General features: G+C 58.4%; 1 protein-coding gene across 1 annotated transcript; it reads left to right on the top strand.

Moving 5' to 3' along the window:
• The first annotated feature begins 15604 nt into the window (after positions 1–15604).
• Positions 15605–16347, top strand: BRD3OS (BRD3 opposite strand). The gene has a single exon (XM_032866270.1). The coding sequence runs from the start codon at positions 15668–15670 to the stop codon at positions 15920–15922; it is 255 nt and encodes an 84-aa protein (XP_032722161.1). The 5' UTR covers positions 15605–15667; the 3' UTR covers positions 15923–16347.
• Positions 16348–20360: the final 4013 nt, after the last annotated feature.

Genomic DNA, 20360 nt, shown 5'->3' with positions numbered 1-20360 from the left:
CCTGGGCAGGGGGGCAGTCCACGGAGAGAAGCAGGAGAGGAGCTGGCCTCCCGGACACCCCCAGGTCCTGGGAGGAGTGGTCACAGCTGGAGCCAAACCAGGCCAAGTGGTCAGGGAGCTGCCTCTGCAGGGTGCACTGAGCCTGTGTGGCCTGGGGCGGGAGCAGGTAATTCCCCCCAGCATCGCCTCAAGAAATTGAACCATGGGACATAGTGGGAACCCCAGCCCCTCCCACCCCTGCTCTGACGGCCTTGCAGGCACCTTCCCCTTACACCGCCCCCTCCCCGTGCAGACCGGGGAGCCCAGAATTCCCCAGAACTGTCTGTGAGGGTCAACGGCACCTCGCAGGGCCTGGGGCGGAATGGGGCGCCCGCAGCGCTCCATGTGGGGTGCCCTATTCAAGGCGCCCCCTTAATGCCTGTGTCTCTCTCCCACAGGTAAGTGCCTCAGCAGAAAAGGGTCTCTGTCCTCACTGCCCTTCATGACCTTTCTGGCTGGGCCAAGATCCGGAGCCCAGACCGCGCTCAGGCCGACCCCGCAGACAGTCGCCTGCTGCCCCCTGGTGGGCGCTGAGGACATTGTCGCCACCTGCCTGCCCTGCTGGGCCGGGAAGCTGGGGTTTAGCCTTGAGCATGGTCACCTCCGGACACTCCGTCCTGGTTGCCGTGCGGTCCTGAGCCAGTCCCTGTCTCAGCATTCCCAGTTTCCCATCTGGACTGGGGACGCGTGTATCTCACGGCGTCCTTGCTCTCTACAGGAATGGATGGATGGATGGATGGAAACTTGGTGGAGACTGTCTCCCCATCTTGGTGTGGGTGTGATGAGCAGGTCCAGACTGTGCCAACTCGAAGCATGGATCAGAAAGAGGGGACACTGGTCCAGAAAACGCTACTGCCATCCTCATGCCCTGGGACCCAGAGCTGTTGGCCAAGACTGCCTGTGGCACACCTCCAGAGGGCGGGGGACGGGGAACACAGCTCCCATCACATTCTGTGGACATGGTGCCCTGGAGACGTGCTCACGGACAAGGAAATGGTGCCCCTGGGGCTGCACCTCAGCATGGCCGGCCTGTAGCACGGCCAGTGATGGCTTCAGTGGGAAGGAGAAGCTCCGTGCGAGTGTGAGGGCAGCCCACAGGAGAGGCAGGGAGCTGGGGCCCCAGTCCAGAGGGCAGGGAATGCCAATACCAGCCATGTACCCCAAAGTAGAAGAGGAGGGTAGAACCCCTCTCCCCGCCTCACCCACACCATTGCCCCCTTCCATCCATCCTTGGCAGACAGCAGGGACCCAGCGGAACTTGGGTGAGACCCTGTCGCTCAAAAAGAGGTGAAAGCGAATTCCTTCCCTAGAAAATCCCCCACAATGTGCCCCCTCCCTGGATGGCTTCATTTCCTGCATGAAGGAAGGGAGCAGCCACACCCTGCTCCTGCCTCAGGCCTTTCCACTGGCCACGTCTCTGCCTGGGACCCTTGCCCACAGAACTCACACCCGCACATCCTCTGCGACCCTCTCCCCCATCCTGACGCGCTGAGCTTCATGCCTCTAGACAGTGAGCTCTGGGGCCACAGGGACCCTTCTGCCCTGTCCCCAGTTCACGCCCAGCACAGCAGACTGGGCTCCGCCCGTGGTAGGGGCTCAGAAAGCACTCATCAAACGAAACACCAAATGAATAAAGCGACGATTTGGCAGAGCATGGCAGCTCGGTTTTTATAGGCCCCACAGATTCTCTCCCGGAAGTCACAGACGTGCGCTAAGTGGATGCCAAGGTTTACAAACCAGGCTGTGCCATCCGTGCTCGGCCGCCTGTTCTAGCAAGGTCTATTAGGATCTTTAACCTCAACACGTGCGTGTGTAACAGCATGAGACGGGCGTAGCACACTCAGCCGTGTTGGTCCCGACCACACTGGTGATCGTAACAGATGCCCCGTGTCCTGAGGGCCACATGACCAGCCCGGTCCCAGCGCCAGGCCTCCCCTGTGCCCCGCAGCTGCTGCTAGGAGGGGTTTCCACGCCGGGACTATCCGCCCTTCCTCAGCAGACTGATTTGGGCGGGTGGGTGAGGAGGGAGGAGGGAAAGTGCTGCAGCGTCTGCAACACCCAGATACGGACTGACTCAGCAACGGAAAGCAGGGCTTGAAGGCGCACACACCCACACACCCACACACACTCACACACCCAAACACGCGCACACAGCCCATTGCAGAAACGGGGCGGTGGTCTGGCAAGAGCATCCAGGTGACTGGAAAGTAGCTGTTGGGAGACACCCTGTATCTGGGCTGAAGTGGGGGGAGCGGGTGGGGGGCACCTCCCGGGAGCCTGGTGGCTGTCGAGTCCCTGGGCGTCCCGGAGAGGAGGCCTGTGGAGGCTGAGCGGAGCTGAGCCGGGCTTCCAGCTCCCGGGGCTCTCCCAGGACAGTAAGTCGCGCAGGGAAGGGCGGCCCTGCTGTGGGGGGGTGGGGGGACACCCCACGAGCCCAGCAGGCTCTGCCTGAGGCAGGGAGGCCCTCAGACCAAACCCGCCCTGGAGGTGAAGTCACAGGACTTGCCGGGCTTGAATCCCTGTCTGAACAGGGAATCTGTCTCCTGCGGTGCCTCTAGCCAAGGACTTTGCTTTCCCTTCTGGTTGATTCCAAGGGTCCAGGTGGCAGCGCAGGGAGAGTCTACCCTCACAAAGCCCCCCGGACTCCCACAGAGGCATCCTCCTCAGCTGGAGCTTGGAAGGGGAAGAGCGCGTCTTCCTACACTGCTCACAGGGTGCGCTGGGCCCTGGAAGGGGCTGGGGGGCGCTCTGCCCGTCCCAACACCCGAGAGCTCTCCCTTCCACACAAGCCTCCTCGGAGAGCCACACGCAACCCAACCGAGGTCTCTCCCAGCCTGACTGCCCGGCCAGCGCCCAGAGCTGCTGCAGGGTCCCCGTGCTTCTCCTCAACAGGACCAAGGCTCAGGGGGCCTATTCCATAAGGCAGGGTCCCAGACACATGCAAGACTTGTTCTGCAAAGGCCTCCACAGAAGCTGGGGGCCGCCTACCTGCACTCAGCCATCCACCCATCCCTGCTTCCAGCCCTCCATCCCCCACTCATCCTGCCACTCCTCCCTCCATCCCTCCCTCCATCTGTCTATCCTCTCATCTTCCGTCCTTCCATCCATCTCTCCTTCCATCCCTCTATCCATCCGTCTATCCCTCCCTCCCTCCTTCTATCCCTCCAACCCTTTCTCCCTCCATCCCTCCCAACATCTGTCTATCCCTCCCTCCATCCCTCCATCCCTCCACCCCTCTACCCCCCCATCCCTCCAACATCCTCTTTCCAGGAGGTTGTGTCCATGGGGGAAGGGGAAGTGGATGTTTTGACTCTCCCCAGCACGACTGGGTGAGGGACTTATTCTCATGTCCAGAACCCCATGAACACAGAGTTTGCAAATTCCATTTGTGGTTACATCATGCAAATTCAGCTGTCACCATTTCCTGGGAAAGTATAGGTGTAGAAAAAGACCATCTGGCCTGCCGTGGACTCAAATTATGCCCCACTGGGTTGTTGGGTGTGGGTTTTCTTACGTTACGTTTAAAAAGGCACAACACAGACTTTACGCGGCTTCTTGTTTCAACGATCACAATTAAGTGCAAGGCCATGGATTGGACCCCAGACTGATTGCCAGATGGCCCACCTGAGACTGGTCTAGGACACTGTTGGGGGTCCTCTCAAGAGGGGCTGTGAGCTCTGGGGGACAAGCTGCTGCTCCGGACTCTCAGGAAGGAGGAAGGGTCTCCAGGACTTCCCATTTGTAGGCATGAAACCAAGAAGTAGGGATTTGGGGGAGATTCTGGATTTCTGCGGGAGCCCGCATCAGGGCACTCATGGCCACCTGCAGGAAGGATGGAGGTGGACACCCCGGCCGGGGCGGGGAAGATGCGGGCGCCGTGCAGCTGGGTTATGGGACCTAAGGGCTGAGCCGGGGTGCCTGCTGCCACTGAACGTGCTTCTCGGCAGGCTCGGCTGTGACACTCTGGCCCCAGGCAAAGTCTGCTGCCTGTACTGACGTTCATGCTGCCCTTGGACCTGGGCCCCTCTGGCCCTCCTGCAGCCCTACCCCCTCACGGGAAACTAAGACAGCAAGGGGAGGTGCCTGCTAGACCCCACCATAGACCACAGCACAATGTTCTGAATCTAGAACAACCCCCACAAGGCGCTCCGTGCCCGTTAGCTGTCATCCCCAATAGACCACCTAGCCCAGACCTGGACGGTTCTTATCAACACAACCACGATGTGCCGCCCTCGGACCTGGCTTCTCTCGGCGGGCAGGATGTCAAGGTTCCCCGAGCTGTGGCCGGGGTGGGGGAGCCCTTCACACCTCCCCACAGCTGACTATCGGCCCACTGTACGTGGAATCCATGTTAATAATATGTTGTATTTAATTCAATATATCTGAAATATTATCACTTCAGCATGGAATCAACCTAAAAACATGGGAAGGCAATGTTTTACATTCCCGTTTCCCGGCCAATTTCCCGGCCAAGTCTTCCAGCGGGGGCGTGTCCTTGACCCTGACCTCCTGAGTCAGCTTGACCACACCCACCATCCGGGCGAAACTCTGTTGAGAAAGCAGATTCGATATCCAGTCGTCTCGAATATACTTAGAAGTTTGCCGAAAACAGGGGCGCCCAGGGGGCTCCGTCATTGGGCGTCTGCCTTTGGCTCAGGTCATGATCCCAGGGTCCTGGGATGGAGCCCTGCATCGGGCTCTCTGCTCAACAGGGAGCCTGCTTCTCCCTCTCCCACTCCCCCTGCTTTGTTCCCTCTCTCACTGTGTCTCTGTCAAATAAATAAGGAAATATTTTTTAAAAGAAGTTTGCAGAAAATGAAACTGAGTATCGAATTGTAAGTTAATTACAAGGACCACAAGTAAGAATTCCATCCCTCAGTGGGGGGAGCCGCAGTGAAGCCACAGAGGCCACGCGTGGCTTGTGCACGGACCGGTGGGGCGGAGCCCGGCCCTGCTCCCCGCGCAGTGGGACACGGCAGGAGACAGGAAGCTACAGCTCCCTCCCCTGTGAGGTGGGCTTCGTGAGACGCCCCGGGGGACTCTCCGGGATGCGGGGCGGGCCCCACCCCATCAGGGTGCGCAGGGACCAGCTAGCGTGGAGACTCTAGGTCATCTTGGAACCAGGCAGACTGGCCTGTCCCTGGGAGACGTGTCACAAGAGCCAGGCTCCGGTGCGTGTGCTAGGAGCTGAGACCGGCTGTGCCTCACACCGCCCCGAGGCTTGACCACGTCTTTCCGGTCTGTCTTTGGCACCTGACCCCTGCACCTGACCTCTCTCTTCCACCCGACCCCAGCGGGAGGGACCCTTCGAACCCGCGAGACTCCCCGCTGCTCAAAATCCACCCTGTGTCCACAGGAAAACTTGCACACCCGTGTGCGCAGCAGCACTAGTCCCAGTCACCAAAGGGTGGACACAGCCCACACGTCCCCCGACAGGTGAGTGGCTAGCACGTGTGTGCATCCATACCACAGGACATTACTCAGCCGTCAAGAGGGGCGCTGTTCTGACACACGCTACAGCAGGGACCAACTTCTAGAACCTCAGGCCGAGTGGAAAAAGCCAGACACTCAAGGTTACATGCTGTAGGACTCCATTCGTACGAGGTGCCCTGAATCCATAAATCCGTGGACAGGAATGAGCACGGTGGGCGCCAGGGGCTGGGGGAGGGATGGGGGTCCGTGTGCAAGATGAGAAAGTTCCGGAGACAGCAGCAGAAACGTGCCCCATGCCCCTGTGCTGAGCACTCACGTGTCACACCCAGTGGTTTAAATTATGGCACGGATACAGCACCACAACACGCACGGCCAGAGGACAGAGGTCCCCGCGTGTGCCCCAGCGAGGATGAAGCTAGGACACATCACGCTCCGTGGGAGAAGCCAGCCCCAAAAAGCCACGTGTTACATGACCCCACATACAGGAAACGTCCGCCACGGCCAAGTCCAGACACAGTGGGTGTTGGTCAGTGGTTGTCTGGGGCTGGGGCCATGGGAAATGCTGAGTGACCGACCCCCTGTGGCTACGGGGGTCCTTGGAGGGGTGATGAGAATGCTCTAAAATTGACTGGCGGTGGTTGTCCAACTCTGCGAGTGGACTAAAAGCTATGACCCTGTGCCCTTTAAATGGGAGAGGGTGTTGCACAGAATTATGTCTCAATAAAGCTATTATTCCTAAAAACAAACGAAAACCCCCTTGGCTCCCCCTGCCTTCTGCGCACAACCAGCCTCCCGGGCACAATTTCCAAAGCCCCCTGCCCCCGTTAGAGCCCCTCAGTCTAATCTGTGCCCCCCTCCTAACCACCGCCCCAAACCCCAGCCATAGACTTAGGCGTTTGTAATTTTGAACTGCCCCACCCCCAGCCCACCACAAGCGTCTCCAGCCGTGGGCCCCGGGGAGCCTGGTCGGCTCATGACATGCATGCTTCCTGGATCCCATCTCCACCATCCCCTCCCTCAGGGGTCATCTCCTGCCTCCTCAGTCCCGCTTCATTTGGAGATGTCCTCCTGGGTGTGGGTGGACTGTGGGCTCCTCTGGGTCTGGCTTGTGGGGTCCCCTCCTTCATGCTCCTACCAGTACCCAGCACAGCACCCGGCATGAACTCATCCCTTCATCCAGCCACCACCAGCCATCCACCCACCCACCACCCACTCACGCACCCACCCGCTCACCATCATCCATTGTCCACCACCCATCTCTCCCTCTCCCCACCCACCATCCACCCACCCATCCAGCAAACAGTTCCTGAGCACCCACCCAGCACGTGGCTTGTCCCCAGGGGGAGGATGTACCTGGCCCCGGGATTAACACCCTCGGGAGGGAGGTCTCAGAAAGACTCACCTTCTCTCCCGCCCCTGGCCTGATGCCTCCTCTCTGCCCACCCTCCAGAGTCAAGACACAGGTTAAAGTCTTCACTGTCCATCACGTCTGGGCAGCATGTGACATCATGACCCGCGCTCACCTCAGCTACTGGGGCCCAGACCCTTGATTTTCCTTGTTGTCGCCGTCGTGACAGGTCCTTGCACCCACAGGTGCCAGCCAGGCAGGCCCAGCTGTGCCCAGCTCCTCCCTCCATGGCCAGAGAGGCACAATAGCATCTCCAAGCCCGGGGCCAGGAGTGGCCTGACGACTTCCTAGCCACCCCCGCCTGCCTTTCATTTCAAGCAAAACAGACCCTGCTCTCCACTGTGCTCCCCCCACACCTGGGGCTTTCCTGCTCCCCGCCCCTGCACCCATCCTTGGGGCTTGGAGGTGTCCCAGGAAGCAGACTCTAGCGTGCTAGTATGGACCGGATTGCCCCAGCAATCTGAGCCCCCCATACTGGCACTGAGTGCTGTCCTGAGAGTTCCTGGCACAGGGGAGCGAGCTCTAGAACTTTCTCTGGTGGTGAACCGGGATGGGACAGACACCTATGGGAAGAAAATGTCCTGGGGGTGCAGGAACTCAGCTGCTCCAAAGCCGGGGTGAGAGCCACAACCAGAACCCCAGCAGTGGATGTAGGTGGCTGGGAAGGAGCTGGAGGAAGTCGACGGACCGTGGAGTGGGTCGGCTGCCCACTCAAGGCCATGGCTGGAGCAGCGATTCAAACCACAGATAAGGAGGCCGGCGGCCCTGTTGCTGTAAGGCAGAGCGAGAGGAGGGCCTCCAGGGAAGGCGGAGTTCTCCCACAGGTCTCCCATGTCAGGAGTGGGGCCTGACTGGGAGGACTGGGGCCAAGCGCCTTGGGGGTGGGACAGCTGGGGCGACCCACTGCAAACTCGGCCCCGGTCCCCGGGCTCCCTCTGGAACCTCTGGGCTGGCAGAAATGGCCACGCTCCGTGCCGAAGGCCAGCCAGCCTCTCCCCTGTCTCCCCAGAGACCTCACACGTCTGCTTCCGGCCGACGGCATCCGGCAGCCTCGGGCTAGCGGTCTCTGTCTTGGACTAAAATGGAGGAATTTTGGCTTTTTATTTTCTTCCTTGAAAAGTCCCTTTGGAAGTGTCACGCACCATGGCCATTCACTGCTTTGGGGCACGGTCCCTTGGTCCTGCAGAGCCTTTCCCAGAGCTCGGCACCCCGGGTGGCCACAGGAGCCAGCGTGTGTAGCTGTGGCCTCCTCTGTCCTGTTCGCTAAGACAAGCTGTATCCGCATTGCTTTGAGCCACAGCCTGACCAAATAGCCCATCCCACATCACCTCCATTTTTCCTGCACCAATTTCCGGTTTAGGGTTTAGAGCGGACTGCGTGGTGGAGCCCCAAAAGATATGTCCACATCCAGTCCCTGAGGCCCCTGACCTTATTCACAACGGGGGCCTTTGAGTGCTGAGTGGCTCCATTGGTGACGTGTCTGGCTCTTGGTTCCAGCTCAGGTCACGATCTCGGGGTCGTGAGATCGAGCCCCATGTCAGGCTCAGCACTGGGTGTGGCGCCTGCTTGAGATTCTCTCTCTCCCTCTGCCCCTCCCCTGCCCCCGATGGCGTGCTCTCTCTCTCTCTCTCTCTCTCTTTCCAAAAAGGTTCGGGAGGGATCTTTGGTGTAACTAACTGACAATCTGGACATGAGGAGATCATCCTGGATTAACTGGGACCGAAATCTGGTGGCAAGCGTCCTTATTAGAGACACACAGGAGGGAGAGGCCATGTGAAGGCTGAGGCGGCCATCCGGGTGATATGGCCACGGCCACGGCCACGGAAGGCAGAGCATACTGGGGGCCACCGAAGCATGGAACAGACTCCCCCAGAGCTTCTAGGGAGAGTGAGATCCTGCCAGCAGCTGGGTTTCCTCCTGGTCACGTGGGGGAAATCTTTTTTTTTTTTTTAAGATTTTATTTATTTATTTGACAGACAGAGATCACAGGTAGGCAGAGAGGCAGGCAGAGAGAGAAGGGGAAGCAGGATCCTCACTGAGCAGAGAGCCTGATGTGGGGCTCGATCCCAGGACCCTGAGATCATGACCTGAGCCAAAGACAGAGGCTTTAACCCACGGAGCCACCCAGGTGCCCCATTTTTTTTTTTAAGATTTTATTTACTTATTTGACAAAGAGAGAGATAGTGAGAGAGAAAACACAAGCAGGGGGAGTGGGAGAGGGAGAAGCAGGCTTCCCACTCAGCAGGTAGCCTGATGCGGGGCTCGATCCCAGGACCCTGGGATCATGACTTGAGCCGAAAGCAGACACCTAAGGACTGAGCCAGCCAGGCGCCCCACGTGTGGGAAAGCTTGAGCCTCAAACCCAGTATGAGTGCAACTGGTCGAAAGATATTGAATAGAAATTCATGAAGTCATACTGCTATTTAAAAAAACCCAAAACCCTGCTTTTTAAAAATTCCCTTTGGAGGCTGGTAGAGCATCACCCCCATTCTTCTGAAAACTGCCAGGTAAAGGGAAAGAAGAAAAAGAAGAAGGCATTTATTTGGCATTTCCCATTTGAACCATATTTCAAGACAGCCAAACAGTTGAGGAAGAAAGCTCGTTCTTGTGGAAGAATTCCAGAAGTAAAGTTAGAATCAGAGAATCACCGATTTCCAACCTTAATGATCCGTGGTGGCAGGTTACCATTATCCTGTGTGCAAGGGATGGAGAAATCTGGGAGGCGCAGCCCAGGCTGCTGAGACCCCAAGCCCCTGGTCCATCTTAATACTGAAAGACAGGGGCACCTGGGAGGCTCGTTGGTTAAGCGTCTGACTGTTGATCTCAGCCCAGGTCTTGTTCTCAGGGTTGGCCAAATCCAGAACCCGGATTCGCCCACAGAACATGGGACCCGGCTTCTTCCACGGTTACAGGGTAAGGAGGCAATCGCCGCAGTGAAGGCGTTATGGAGGAAGAGAGAAGTTAAGAGACAGGCAGCCAAATTAATGCAGCCAAATGTTCAGATCCTGTTTCAAACAGATTAAATACGTCATGGCACTTCTCAGATCACCTGGGAGCTCTATGACCACTGAGCAAACGTCTGGGAGCGATGAGTGATTGCCACCGGAGATGTGATCTGCCATGGCGGTGACAGATGAAAACACCAGCGTGTTTGTAGGTGGGAGAATGTGACATCTGGCCTTAGCTGGTGTCTGTTTCCTCACCATCTATAATTAGCTTCCTTCGAAAAACCTTCTCTGAGATATGACATGCGGGGATGCGCCCAGAGGCATTGTGCGGCTTAGGGCAGCATTATAGTAGAAGACCGTCAGTAACCAGCCCCGGGTCAAGAGACAGCGCTTGGAGGCGACCCCGTGGTCCTCAGCCTTTGCTCTGTGCTCTCCTCTCCCTCCCCCTACAAGCTGGCATCTGCACGGCTCACTCACTTTGTGTGTGTGTGTGTGTGTGCTTTTACCATCGAAATATGCAACCCGAAAGGCTATAATTAGTGCCTCTTTCTGAATGTTGCATAAGCGGAATCATTCAGTAGAGTGTTTTAGGGTGTGGGCTGGCTTCTTTGCCCTCCATGGTTACGCTTCTGGGACTCGTTCGTGGGTCCGCATGGACTACGGCTCATTCATGGTCAGGGCTGCGTAGTACGGGACTCCTCGGTGTCTAGGGAGTCTTTCCCTGTGTCTGAGAGCAGGACGCCGGACAGGTTCTAGTTTTAAGCTCTGAAGGCTCCCGGCTGCTGTGCGCAAACTTCCTGGTGGGCACAGATGCCCGCGGCTTCCCTGGGTGGGCCCCCGGGAGTGGAACGGCTGGATGGCAGTTCCCGGACCCCAGGGTTGTGTCGGTGCGCACAGGCAGTGTGGGTCACTCGCGCTGTCCACGCCGCTGGCGTCACCGGCACGCGAATGGGTCAGTCGCATTTGCTCTTAGACATTCCTGTGGATACGGGTGGTTTCACACTGTGATCTTCATTTGGATTTCTTCTTCTTCTTCTTCTTCTTCTTTTTTTTTTAAGATTTTATTTTTAAGTCATCTCTCCACCCAACGTCGGGCTCAAACTCACAACCCCGAGATCGAGAGTCACGCTCCACTGACTGAGCCAGCCGGGCACCCCTTAATTTGGATTTTCTTGATTACTTTTTTTTTTTTTAAACTGTTGGCTCATCTCCTTTTCTTATTAAATCGCAGGAGCTCGTTCCATATCCTGGACGTGAGATGTGCAACAGCGGGAGGGATGGAGGTGCAGCTGAGACCACGCCACCGACCTCCACCACCAGAGCTGATCTGCGCAGTGCCACTGCGGGGGGGGAGGTGCTCATCCGCCAATAGCCAAGGTCAGCGCGGGACCCTCCTTATGAAGCCATTACACAGGGCCAGCCAGCCAAGCGGTGACAGGCTTACTACACTGGACCGGTCTATCGTGGAGGGGACAGGAGTTCCATCCGTCTCGCTGGAATAGATACTGATTCCCGATGTGGATTGGCTTTTGCTGCCGTTCATTCTCCTGCCAGCACAACTGTCCTTATCCGTGGAGCTGGGCAGGGCCTTGCTGGCCATCATGTTTCCCACACAACAGCGCTCCTGAGCTCATTCCTGAACAGAAGAAGGCCAAATAGTGGGCTCGCGCTCGTGGAATTCACTGGTCGCACCTACACTCCACCCCCCAGAAGTGCCCGCCTACTAATGAGCAGGGTGGCCCACCAAGGACACGGTTAGAGCACCACTTGGGAGCAACGCCATGGAAGTTTGAGGTCCCCGTTCACAGATTCAGGTGTGTGCTTTGAACCAGAGACAGACACAAGGAGCTGTCCCCCCACGGCCACACTGCTGGTCTCCAGGACCCAAAGGGCACAAAGGGCAGTGCTCCTCTGACCTCTAATAAGGCTTCACTGTGCTTTTTTTTTTTTTTAAAGATTTTATTTATTCATTTGACAGAGATCACAAGCAGGCAGAGAGGCAGGCAGAGAGAGGGGGGAAACAGGCTCCCCACTGAGCAGAGAGCCCGATGTGGGGCTCGATCCCAGGACTTAACCCACTGAACCCCCCAGGCACGCCAGCAGTTAAGCATTTCTGCCGCCCAAAGTAAAAGTTAATAGAAAGCTACCACAAAATAAATAAGTAAGAACGTTAAAGGTTCATGCCCTTTGGGAATGAAGGTGTAAGTCGCCCAGTAGTTAAAGAAACCTCGCCTAGCTGAGATGCTGCTGAGGGCAGAGCAGTCTTGGACAAAGACGGTGCAGCACCAAGCAGGTGACAGCTCTCCATGCTTCTCTCCCCTCCCCCTAACCGGCTCATGCCCCTTGTTATTTTCAGGATCTATTGTTGGAAGTGAACTTTGCAACTTTGTTTCAGGGAGGATATTCAGAGGGAAGGAGACCCAACCGAAAGATCTGTTGGGACATTGTATCTCCTCCAAATGGGCAGGGGCCAGACTGTCTCACTCTAGTATGAAAGAGAGTGGCATCATCTCAGGCTCTTAGTAGAGCTAGGTTTGGGGGTTTTGCTTCTGTTGTATGGAGTTCCACTATGCATAGAATGTGTGTACAGCAGCTGAAGGAACAAAGGGCGGGACTACACCCGTCTGCAAGTTTTGGCCTGTCACCTGCAGCCCTTATGTTAAACGTGATCCAAACATCCTTTCCACTCTGCTTTGTGATGCTCCCACCAGGACTCTGCAAACCTCATTTCCCCCTTTGCCAGCGTCTTCCTGGTAAGCTCTGGGAGACAGACTGGGAACGGGAGGACGGAGGCAAGTGTGCTCCTTCCTCTCTGCTTCCTCTGGGCTTCTTGCCAGCGTGCACGCCCCCAGCAAAGATTCTTCATGGGTTTGTTTTGTTTTTCCTGAAGCAGCTGCTGCATCCAGTCTTGGTTTTCCCAAGCACAAAATCCACTTTACCATGTTTCCTCCACTCGGAGGCAGCTGCTGGCTGGCGTCCCTTCCCTGGGGTCTGTGCCTGGGCTGCTAGGGCTGTCAGCGCAGACACCAGCTCAAGCTGCTGGTGCTCCCTCCCCAGAAGTCTGCGTTTCAGCTCCACGCTCCGCCTCCTCCGAGCTCCCAAGCTCTCGTAGAGTCTCCCTATTTCTTTCAGTAATAGGACCCCCCTTTGCTCCTTGAGCTTTGAGGCCCTAGTTGCTTCCGGCAGTTGGAACTTAGGGGGCCCTCCAGACGTTACCTCGTTGACCACTCTGCGCCTCCCGAGGACCCCTTCTGTTAACTCCTCTCCCGGCCGCTCACTGGTGGGACTTCTGTCCTCCACCTGGGCCCTACGTCCCTTATCAATGACACAAGACTGCCAATTTCCTCTCATCTCTGTGACCGTCCTTTTCGCCTGTTTATTTTTTAACTCCAGTTCGTTAACGTTTCTTCCACTTTTAGAATAAACGTTTAATTCAGGAAAGTTTGAGCGTGGCCGAGCGGCTGCAAACAGCTGGGAGTTTCCGCACCCCGGTGCGCGCCGCCCGGGTGTCCTTGCCCGCGCCGCGTCGGAGCAGCCCACGCGCTCCTGCATTTTCACCCGCGTTCCGTTGCGTCCCTCCTTGGCCCAAGAGAAACCTAGAAACACGTCTCTTCGCGATGACAAGCGGCCGCTTCCCCGCGGTCACGCTTCCCCGCCGCGCGTGGGCCGGCCTTGCCGGGGTCTGACTCCCGGACCCGCCGTTTGCTGAACGTCCGCGCGGGTGCAGGCCGCGCTGGCCGGGCGGGCGCAGACCTGCGTGTGCGGGGGGCGGGGTGCTCCGGCGGGCGCGAGGGCAGCGCGGGCAGGGGCAGCGCCCGTGGACCCGCTTCCCGACCGTCTTTCGCGTCGGCGCATCAGCCGGCGAGGGCAGCGCGGAGGCCCCGGGAGGGCGCTACTGGCGAGCCGGGAGGGCGCGGCGCCCTCGGGGACAGCGGGGGGACGGGGGCCCAGGACGTCATTTCGAGAGCCCGAAGGGACGAACGTGATTGTTCCTCCGCTACTTTCTGTAGACGGACTCGGTGATTGATCACGGCCCGCGACGCCAGTGCCCGTCCGGTGCCCCGACACCCCCGCCCGCCGGCCCCTCCCGCACCATCGTGTTCCGAGGCCTGCGGGTTACTGGGAGCGCGGACGCGGGGAGCAGAAGCTGCAGCGCGGCCGAAGCCGCCCGCGGGAGGGCGAAACCGCGGTCGGGGCGGGGCGGGGACGCGGCCGCTCCGGCGCCCCGGGATCGTGTCGCCCGCCTGCCTGCTCGGCGCTCGGCTGTGCATGCCTGCGGCGCTGCCATGGAAACGCGGCCCCCGCCCCGCCCCGCCCCGCCGCCGGCGCGTCCCCGAGGCCCCCCGAGGCCCCTCCGCGCGGGTGACTGGGCGCCGGCGTGCGGCTGGGGGCGGGAGGCGGGGGCGGAGGCGATGGGGGCGACGGAGATGAGGGGGCGGGAGACGGAGGAGAGGGAGGGCGGTGGGGGGGCGGCGGCGGTGAGGGGCGTGGGGGGACGGGAGGCCCTGGAGCGCGGGAGGCAGCGGGAGAGGGCGGCGGTGGGGGGAGTGGGTCTGCGACGGGGGCGCGGGGACTGGGGCGCGAGGCGATGGGCGCAGGTGGCGATGGGAGACGTGGGCAGGGTGACAGGGAGAGCGCGGGCACGAGGCGGCCGTAGGTGGAGGACCCAGAGGTGCCCCGACGGGCTCCTGGGCTCAGGCCCGGCGACTTGGGGAGAACCTGTGGCAGCCACCGGCGGCTGCGTGACCAGAGCACGGGGCGTGCAGAAATCCTGCAGCCTGGGAAAGCATGGGGGGTGGTTAGTGGATGCTTCGTGCTTGGTTTCCGCATCATTTCCTGTCCATTCCCCCTGTCCGCCCAGGGGCCTCTGGCTGCCTGAAGCAGAAAGGGCCCTGGTGGCCCGGTGAGTCCTGAGCCCCCTTCAGCAGCCTCAGCAAACCCGCTCTCCCGCCGGGCGCTTGCTGGGCCGGTCCCGAAACCTGCGCCCGCTCAGGTTCTTGGGACTTCATTTCCTAGATCTCGACACTGGCGCGCCCACAGACGGCTCCCCCAGGACCCCCGTTCGTCCATAAAGGCACTGGGAGGGGTCACAGGTCTGCCTCTTAAACGCAGGCTCACAGTCTGGGTCGCGGGACAGCAGGGGAGGTTGTGCCAGGTGCTAGTAGCTTGGCTGGAGGCTGTGATCCCCAAAGAGCCGAGACTGGGCGCGCAAAGCCTCCCCTCGCTGCTGGGCCGTCTCCCCGCACCTGACAGCGTGTTCATTTCTTTGTAGCGTCAGCTGGGTGAGCGCGGAGGACGCAGGACTGAACGGACGCTGGCTCCATCAGAGCGGCCTCGTGGTGCCGGAAGCCGACGGAGGCTTGCATCTGAGCGGGCAGTTATGGAGACAGAGGTCAACATCTGTCCAGCTGTGCGATGTCCTTGCATTCAGGGCACCAGATGCATTGGTTCCAGTTGAGTGGGCCGGGCTGTGGTGTTGGAATCACAGCCCACACCTGGCCAGGGGCCCCCGGGTGGGAATCTCGCCCTTGGCAGCCGCTCGTCTGATAAAGCGGGGACCAGGGTGCCACTGCACTGCTCAGGGGTCCTTGGATGACTCCACGGCGCCCTAGGCTCCTCTCCACTTCCCTTGCAATGCCGCGCTCCTGAAGGTGTTGCCTACACCTGGCCTGAGTCCGTAGTTTTTAGCACTGAGTTAAATAAGGGGTCCTCAGCCCCAGCAGCTCACAAGGCGGCTGGTGAGTGTCCATAGTGAGCAGTGTGCGGCCGTCCACGCCGACGACTGGCTCAGAGAGGCCTGGCGCGCAGGCACCCAGGAGTGGGGAGCTGCCGACCAGTGATGAGCGGCCGTGTGCCGCTGGCAGAGAAAGCTCTGTCCGAAAGCTACGCCCGGCTGCGGTACCGGGACGTGTCCTTGCTCATCTGGCAGCAGCAGCAACAACAGCTGGAATCGGGACCCCCCGGGACCTACCTGAGCAGGAGCCGTAGCATGTGGTACTCACAGTACGGAAACGAGGCCATCCTGGTCCGGGACAGACACAAGCTCGGAGTCTCTCGGGACACAGGCCGATCCAAGTTCTGTACCATCATGTAGTTTCTGTGGGACGCCCTGGGCCCAGGCGCTGAGCTGGGCGGAGATCAGGCCGTGCTGCACTCAGTGAGTGGCCTTGGTGGTCCCCAGGCCTTACTGGGAGGTTCTGGACAGTGAACAAGGAGACCCACTTGTGCTTCCAGAACCCAAGAATGCTCGCAGGGGCTCCTGAGGCCTCTCCACATACCACGCGAGCAGCGGACCTGGCTCCCGGGCTCAGTGGCAGCCCTGCCAGCACTGGGGACAAGGCCCGGGTGGGGACACAGCTAGATGTGGCTTTTCTCTTATGTTTCCAAGAGGCCCAAGCAAGACGGACAACCCTGGCTCCAGACCTTTTCAGAACTTTCTAGGTCGTCTCCAGGATTGCCTTCTGCCTGGTCAAGAACAGGACAGACCAAAAAAGATGAAGGAACCAGCGTCAGGTATGGCCAAGCGCAGCGGGCGGGGCCGGGTGGGAGTAAGGGGCCAGCAGCAGCCTCGTAGCAGGGCCTTCGACGATGAAAACAGGAATTGTGTGCGATGCACTGCAGTAGCTTCTAGAAGCTTCTATGCCAGCTTCCACACTTGGGGGCAAGCATGCGAAGGCATCCAAAAAACAGTTCGGAAACCAAGATGTATTTCCAAGTTTCACATCAGCTGCTTACAGAGATTTCTGACAGGATCTCGCAGCCCCGTGCAGAGAGGCGGCGGCCGGTCAGCCCTGCGGCGGCCCCACGTGGACCGTTTGGCATTTGCAATGGACTGGCCTTCGGCTGTAAGGGACGTCTGCGCGGCTCTGCAAATGTGGGGATATCTTTTGTCAAAGCCGATTTTTCTAAATAAATATGCTTTGGGGGACTCCTTCCTTCTTCACTCTTATCTGTTCGTTCATAATACCGTAAGTTGGCTTTAGGTTAGGTTTTTGCAACAGGAGAATCTCACGATTGCTACAAACCCCGTTACAGAAATCCATGAAGAACAGGAGCGTCCCCCGCAGGCAGCCGTGAGCAGCAGCTCTGCGCATGCCGTCGTGCAGGGTTCTAAAGGCACGGCCGGCACTGCGCATCTCGTCCTGCGGGTTTCTCCTTGCCCAGCTGTCCAGACGGACATCTACGTCATGCTTTGAATGTCTGACTGGCAGCACTCCCATGAGCTCACGAGATGCTCCCGTGGCCGCCCTACACACAGCGTGTCCCGGGCTTCGTCGGACCTGGTTCTTTTTGTGGGTGTGCAAGTTCCTTAGCAAGCCTCCTGGAAGCGGAACTGCTGGGTCAGAGTTCGCTCCCCGAATGTCCAGCCAGAGGCCTGGTCTTAGCCATGGACCCTAGGCTTTCCCGCTGCATGGGTCGGGAGGTTTGAAGTCACGTTTTCCGAGTCTCCTCCTGGTGTTGAAGAGGAAAGCTTGCCCCGTCTCCACCGAGTAAGACCTGCCTGCGTCTGGCCGCCCTGACACTGGGATTACCCAGGAGACTGTTCGCGCGACGTCCTTGCAGTTCAGTAAGTCCTGCTCGGGAAGAAAGCAAACTGCAGACTCGTCTGGAGTGCCCCTGCCACTGGTGCGCGCCTCAGATCACCCTGAGAACAGGTGCTGGTTACTCCGACCCCAGGCATGGAGAGCACCTGGGAAGACCGCACTGGCCACGGCCAGTGTCTGCACAGATCAGGGTGTGCAGGGGACCGACATGCAGCGGCCATCCATAGGACAGCAGGCGCTAAGCTGCTTAGAGCATAGGAAGCCACCATCTGTTGGAAGGAAGCCCTGCGGCTGGTTTCCCAGGCCGGGACTGGGGCCACGGAGGTGGACACAGCCCAGTCCCCGTCCTTAGGGAGGTCAGCCTAGATGAAAGGGGGTAAGAGTCCGGACAAGGATGGCACGTGCTAAGAGGATGCTGGAAGGGTGCGCCTGCTGACAGCCGGGGGGTGGGAGGGAGGGTGCTGTCGAGACAGGCGCTAACAGCCACGACTGCTCAAAAAACAGTATCAGAGCACCCATCTGCCGTCCATTCCTTGCAGAAGCCTCTCCTCTGCTGGGCTCTACGGAGTGCTGGAAAACTCCAGCAGACAGGCGACTGTGCCCGCAGGACAGTGTCTGCTGCCTGCCGCCGGCAACCCGCCCTGCAACCAACCCCCACGCAGCCGGAGTGCCAGGGGAGGCATCTGCACAGGGAGGAGGGAACAGCGAGTGAGACCCAGTGTGACCTAGGCTGTGCTTCTACAAAGACGGCTGCTTGTTCTAGAGGCCATTCAGGGGAAGAGAAAGGCTACGGTGATGTCCCCCAAATCCTGGTGCCCTCCTGCCCAGGCTGAGGAGCTCGGCTGCTTCAGCGGCTGAACGTCCCAGGGTGTGAGCCACGAGGAACCCCTGAGGGCAGCGGGCGGCCTTCGCGACACCTCCACACGCGCGTCTGCGAGGCCGGGAGCCGCCCGAAAGCACAAGCAAAGGCACACACGGGCCCCTTTTTTTTTTTTTTTTGGTTTTATTATGAAAACAAAACAAATGCCCCAGGAGAAGGGTCTATGATTACCAGAAACATCAAAGAGTACTTTCTACCATTTTTATTCTGTTGTGTTGAGGCCAGCATTGCAATAAACGAGCTAAAACTACTTACATTGGACTCAATTTTCAGTAACTGACATTTACAGGAATATACTAGAAACGGCACTAAAAAGTAAGAAAAGTTACCGTAAACTTGCATGCACATCATACAGAAAAGTAACATTTTAAATATAAAAAAGAAAAACTTCTGGAAGCGTGATGTCAGTATTGAGGGACAGGCTACACTTGGGGGGAACGCATCCTTTCTCCAGGGGGTGTTTCCCCAGAGAGCTGTCACAGACGTGATGTTGCTTAAGAACAAAAAGAGAAACGAAAAGAAAACATATCTTACAGTTTGTACGCAAGATGACACCGCCCATCTCGAGCAGGAGTCTCTGTCCCCTGGGCCTCTGGGGCTCCCATGAGACCAGCCTGCTAACCGCACGGTTCCTTCTCCCTCGGGAAGAGGCCGTGAAAGCCGCCCTCGGGTTCTCCGTGCCTCAAGAGCCCGGCCTGTCCGACTGCGGTCTCCCCAGCACAGAGACGTGGAGACGGCAAAGGCCCACAGGCTGACCTCGAGGGGACTGAGGACGTTCACCTGAACTCGGAAGAGACATCGGCTTTGAAGCCTGCACAGAAAGCCCTAAGAAACCAGCACCATCGAACTACACTGCTCCGACAGCCGGCAGCCCTCTGCGCCGTGGTGGCCGGTGGCCTCACTAGGGGCAGGGGAGAGGGGCAGAGTTGTTCTGGAACCCATGTCTCCCGCAGAGCCAGCGGACAGTGAAGCGATCTGAAATGCTTCCACTGTGCCGGGCTCACGCAGGTGACCGCCCCCACTACGCCCGCAGCCGGACAGGTGCTCCCCAGGAGCCCCCCACGCATGGCCCGGCACCCCCTGCTCGGGGAGGCATGCTTGCTGCCCGTGGCCAGCGAGAGCCCGCTTTGCCGTCCATCGTGTCACGTATTAAAGTCCTAGTTTAAATATTCTGTTACAGATCTGCTTAGAAAAACATCTTTGAAACACAAGGGTAACTCTAAAAAATGGCAAGTTGAAAAATCCACATATATTTTTATTATAAACAAAACTTAATGAAAAGTTTAACAAACTGGCTCAAAACTCACCAAGCGTCAGAATCACCAGCAGATAAGAAACATGGTAACCCGCCACCCACCGACCGCCTCATCAGTTCCACGTCCAGCAAGGGCACCTGTGACCGTTAAGGGCCGGGGGAACCTGATTTCATTTTAAGAATTTGTAAAGACTGCGCCCCCTACTTGGACACCGATGACCAGTTCCCCCCGTCCACCTGGAAACTCACCACCAGACCCAAGGCCAGCTCTGCCCCCAGCACCCACCTCCAGGAAGTCCTCCCAGGAAGGTCTGGGAGAAGGCCCTATCTCAGTCATTTCTGTGCTAACGGGAAAATGCTTGAGCAGGGAGCCTGGAGTGGTCTTCTGGGAGCAAAGCCTCCTGTGGCTGAGGGAGGGCCAGAGGCTCCTCCTGCCCCTGGGGAGAGCCTGGCCAGGCCACTGCTCCTGCCCTCGGGGCTGGGAGGTGAGGGGTGCCCCGTGGGGGGGAGGGGGACTGGCCGGCCGGCCCCCAGGACTCGTGGCCGAAGCCACAATGCTCTGAGTTCAGGCGGTCAGTGTCCCTGTACCCAAAGGCCGCAGGGCAGCCTCTGGAAAAAAACAAAACCAAAACATAACCTTCTGTTAAACTCTGTATATTATTATTATTATTTTTTTACAATAGAAAGTTAAAAATCAAGACTTAGATTTACTATACATTTTTTTCTTTCAGATTACAAAGTTTATATTATATAACTGGGGTTCCCTAAATTGATTTCTTTTAAAACAGTCCTAAAGAGACCAGAAGTGAGTACAAAAGAACTCGACACACAAAACGAAGACTGAGCATGTGCT

Source organism: Lontra canadensis, unplaced genomic scaffold (assembly GCF_010015895.1).
Source record: "Lontra canadensis isolate GAN:19392208 unplaced genomic scaffold, GSC_riverotter_1.0 scaffold30, whole genome shotgun sequence".
Lineage (NCBI taxonomy): Eukaryota > Metazoa > Chordata > Mammalia > Carnivora > Mustelidae > Lontra > Lontra canadensis.
This window is presented reverse-complemented; position numbering and strand designations above follow the sequence as displayed.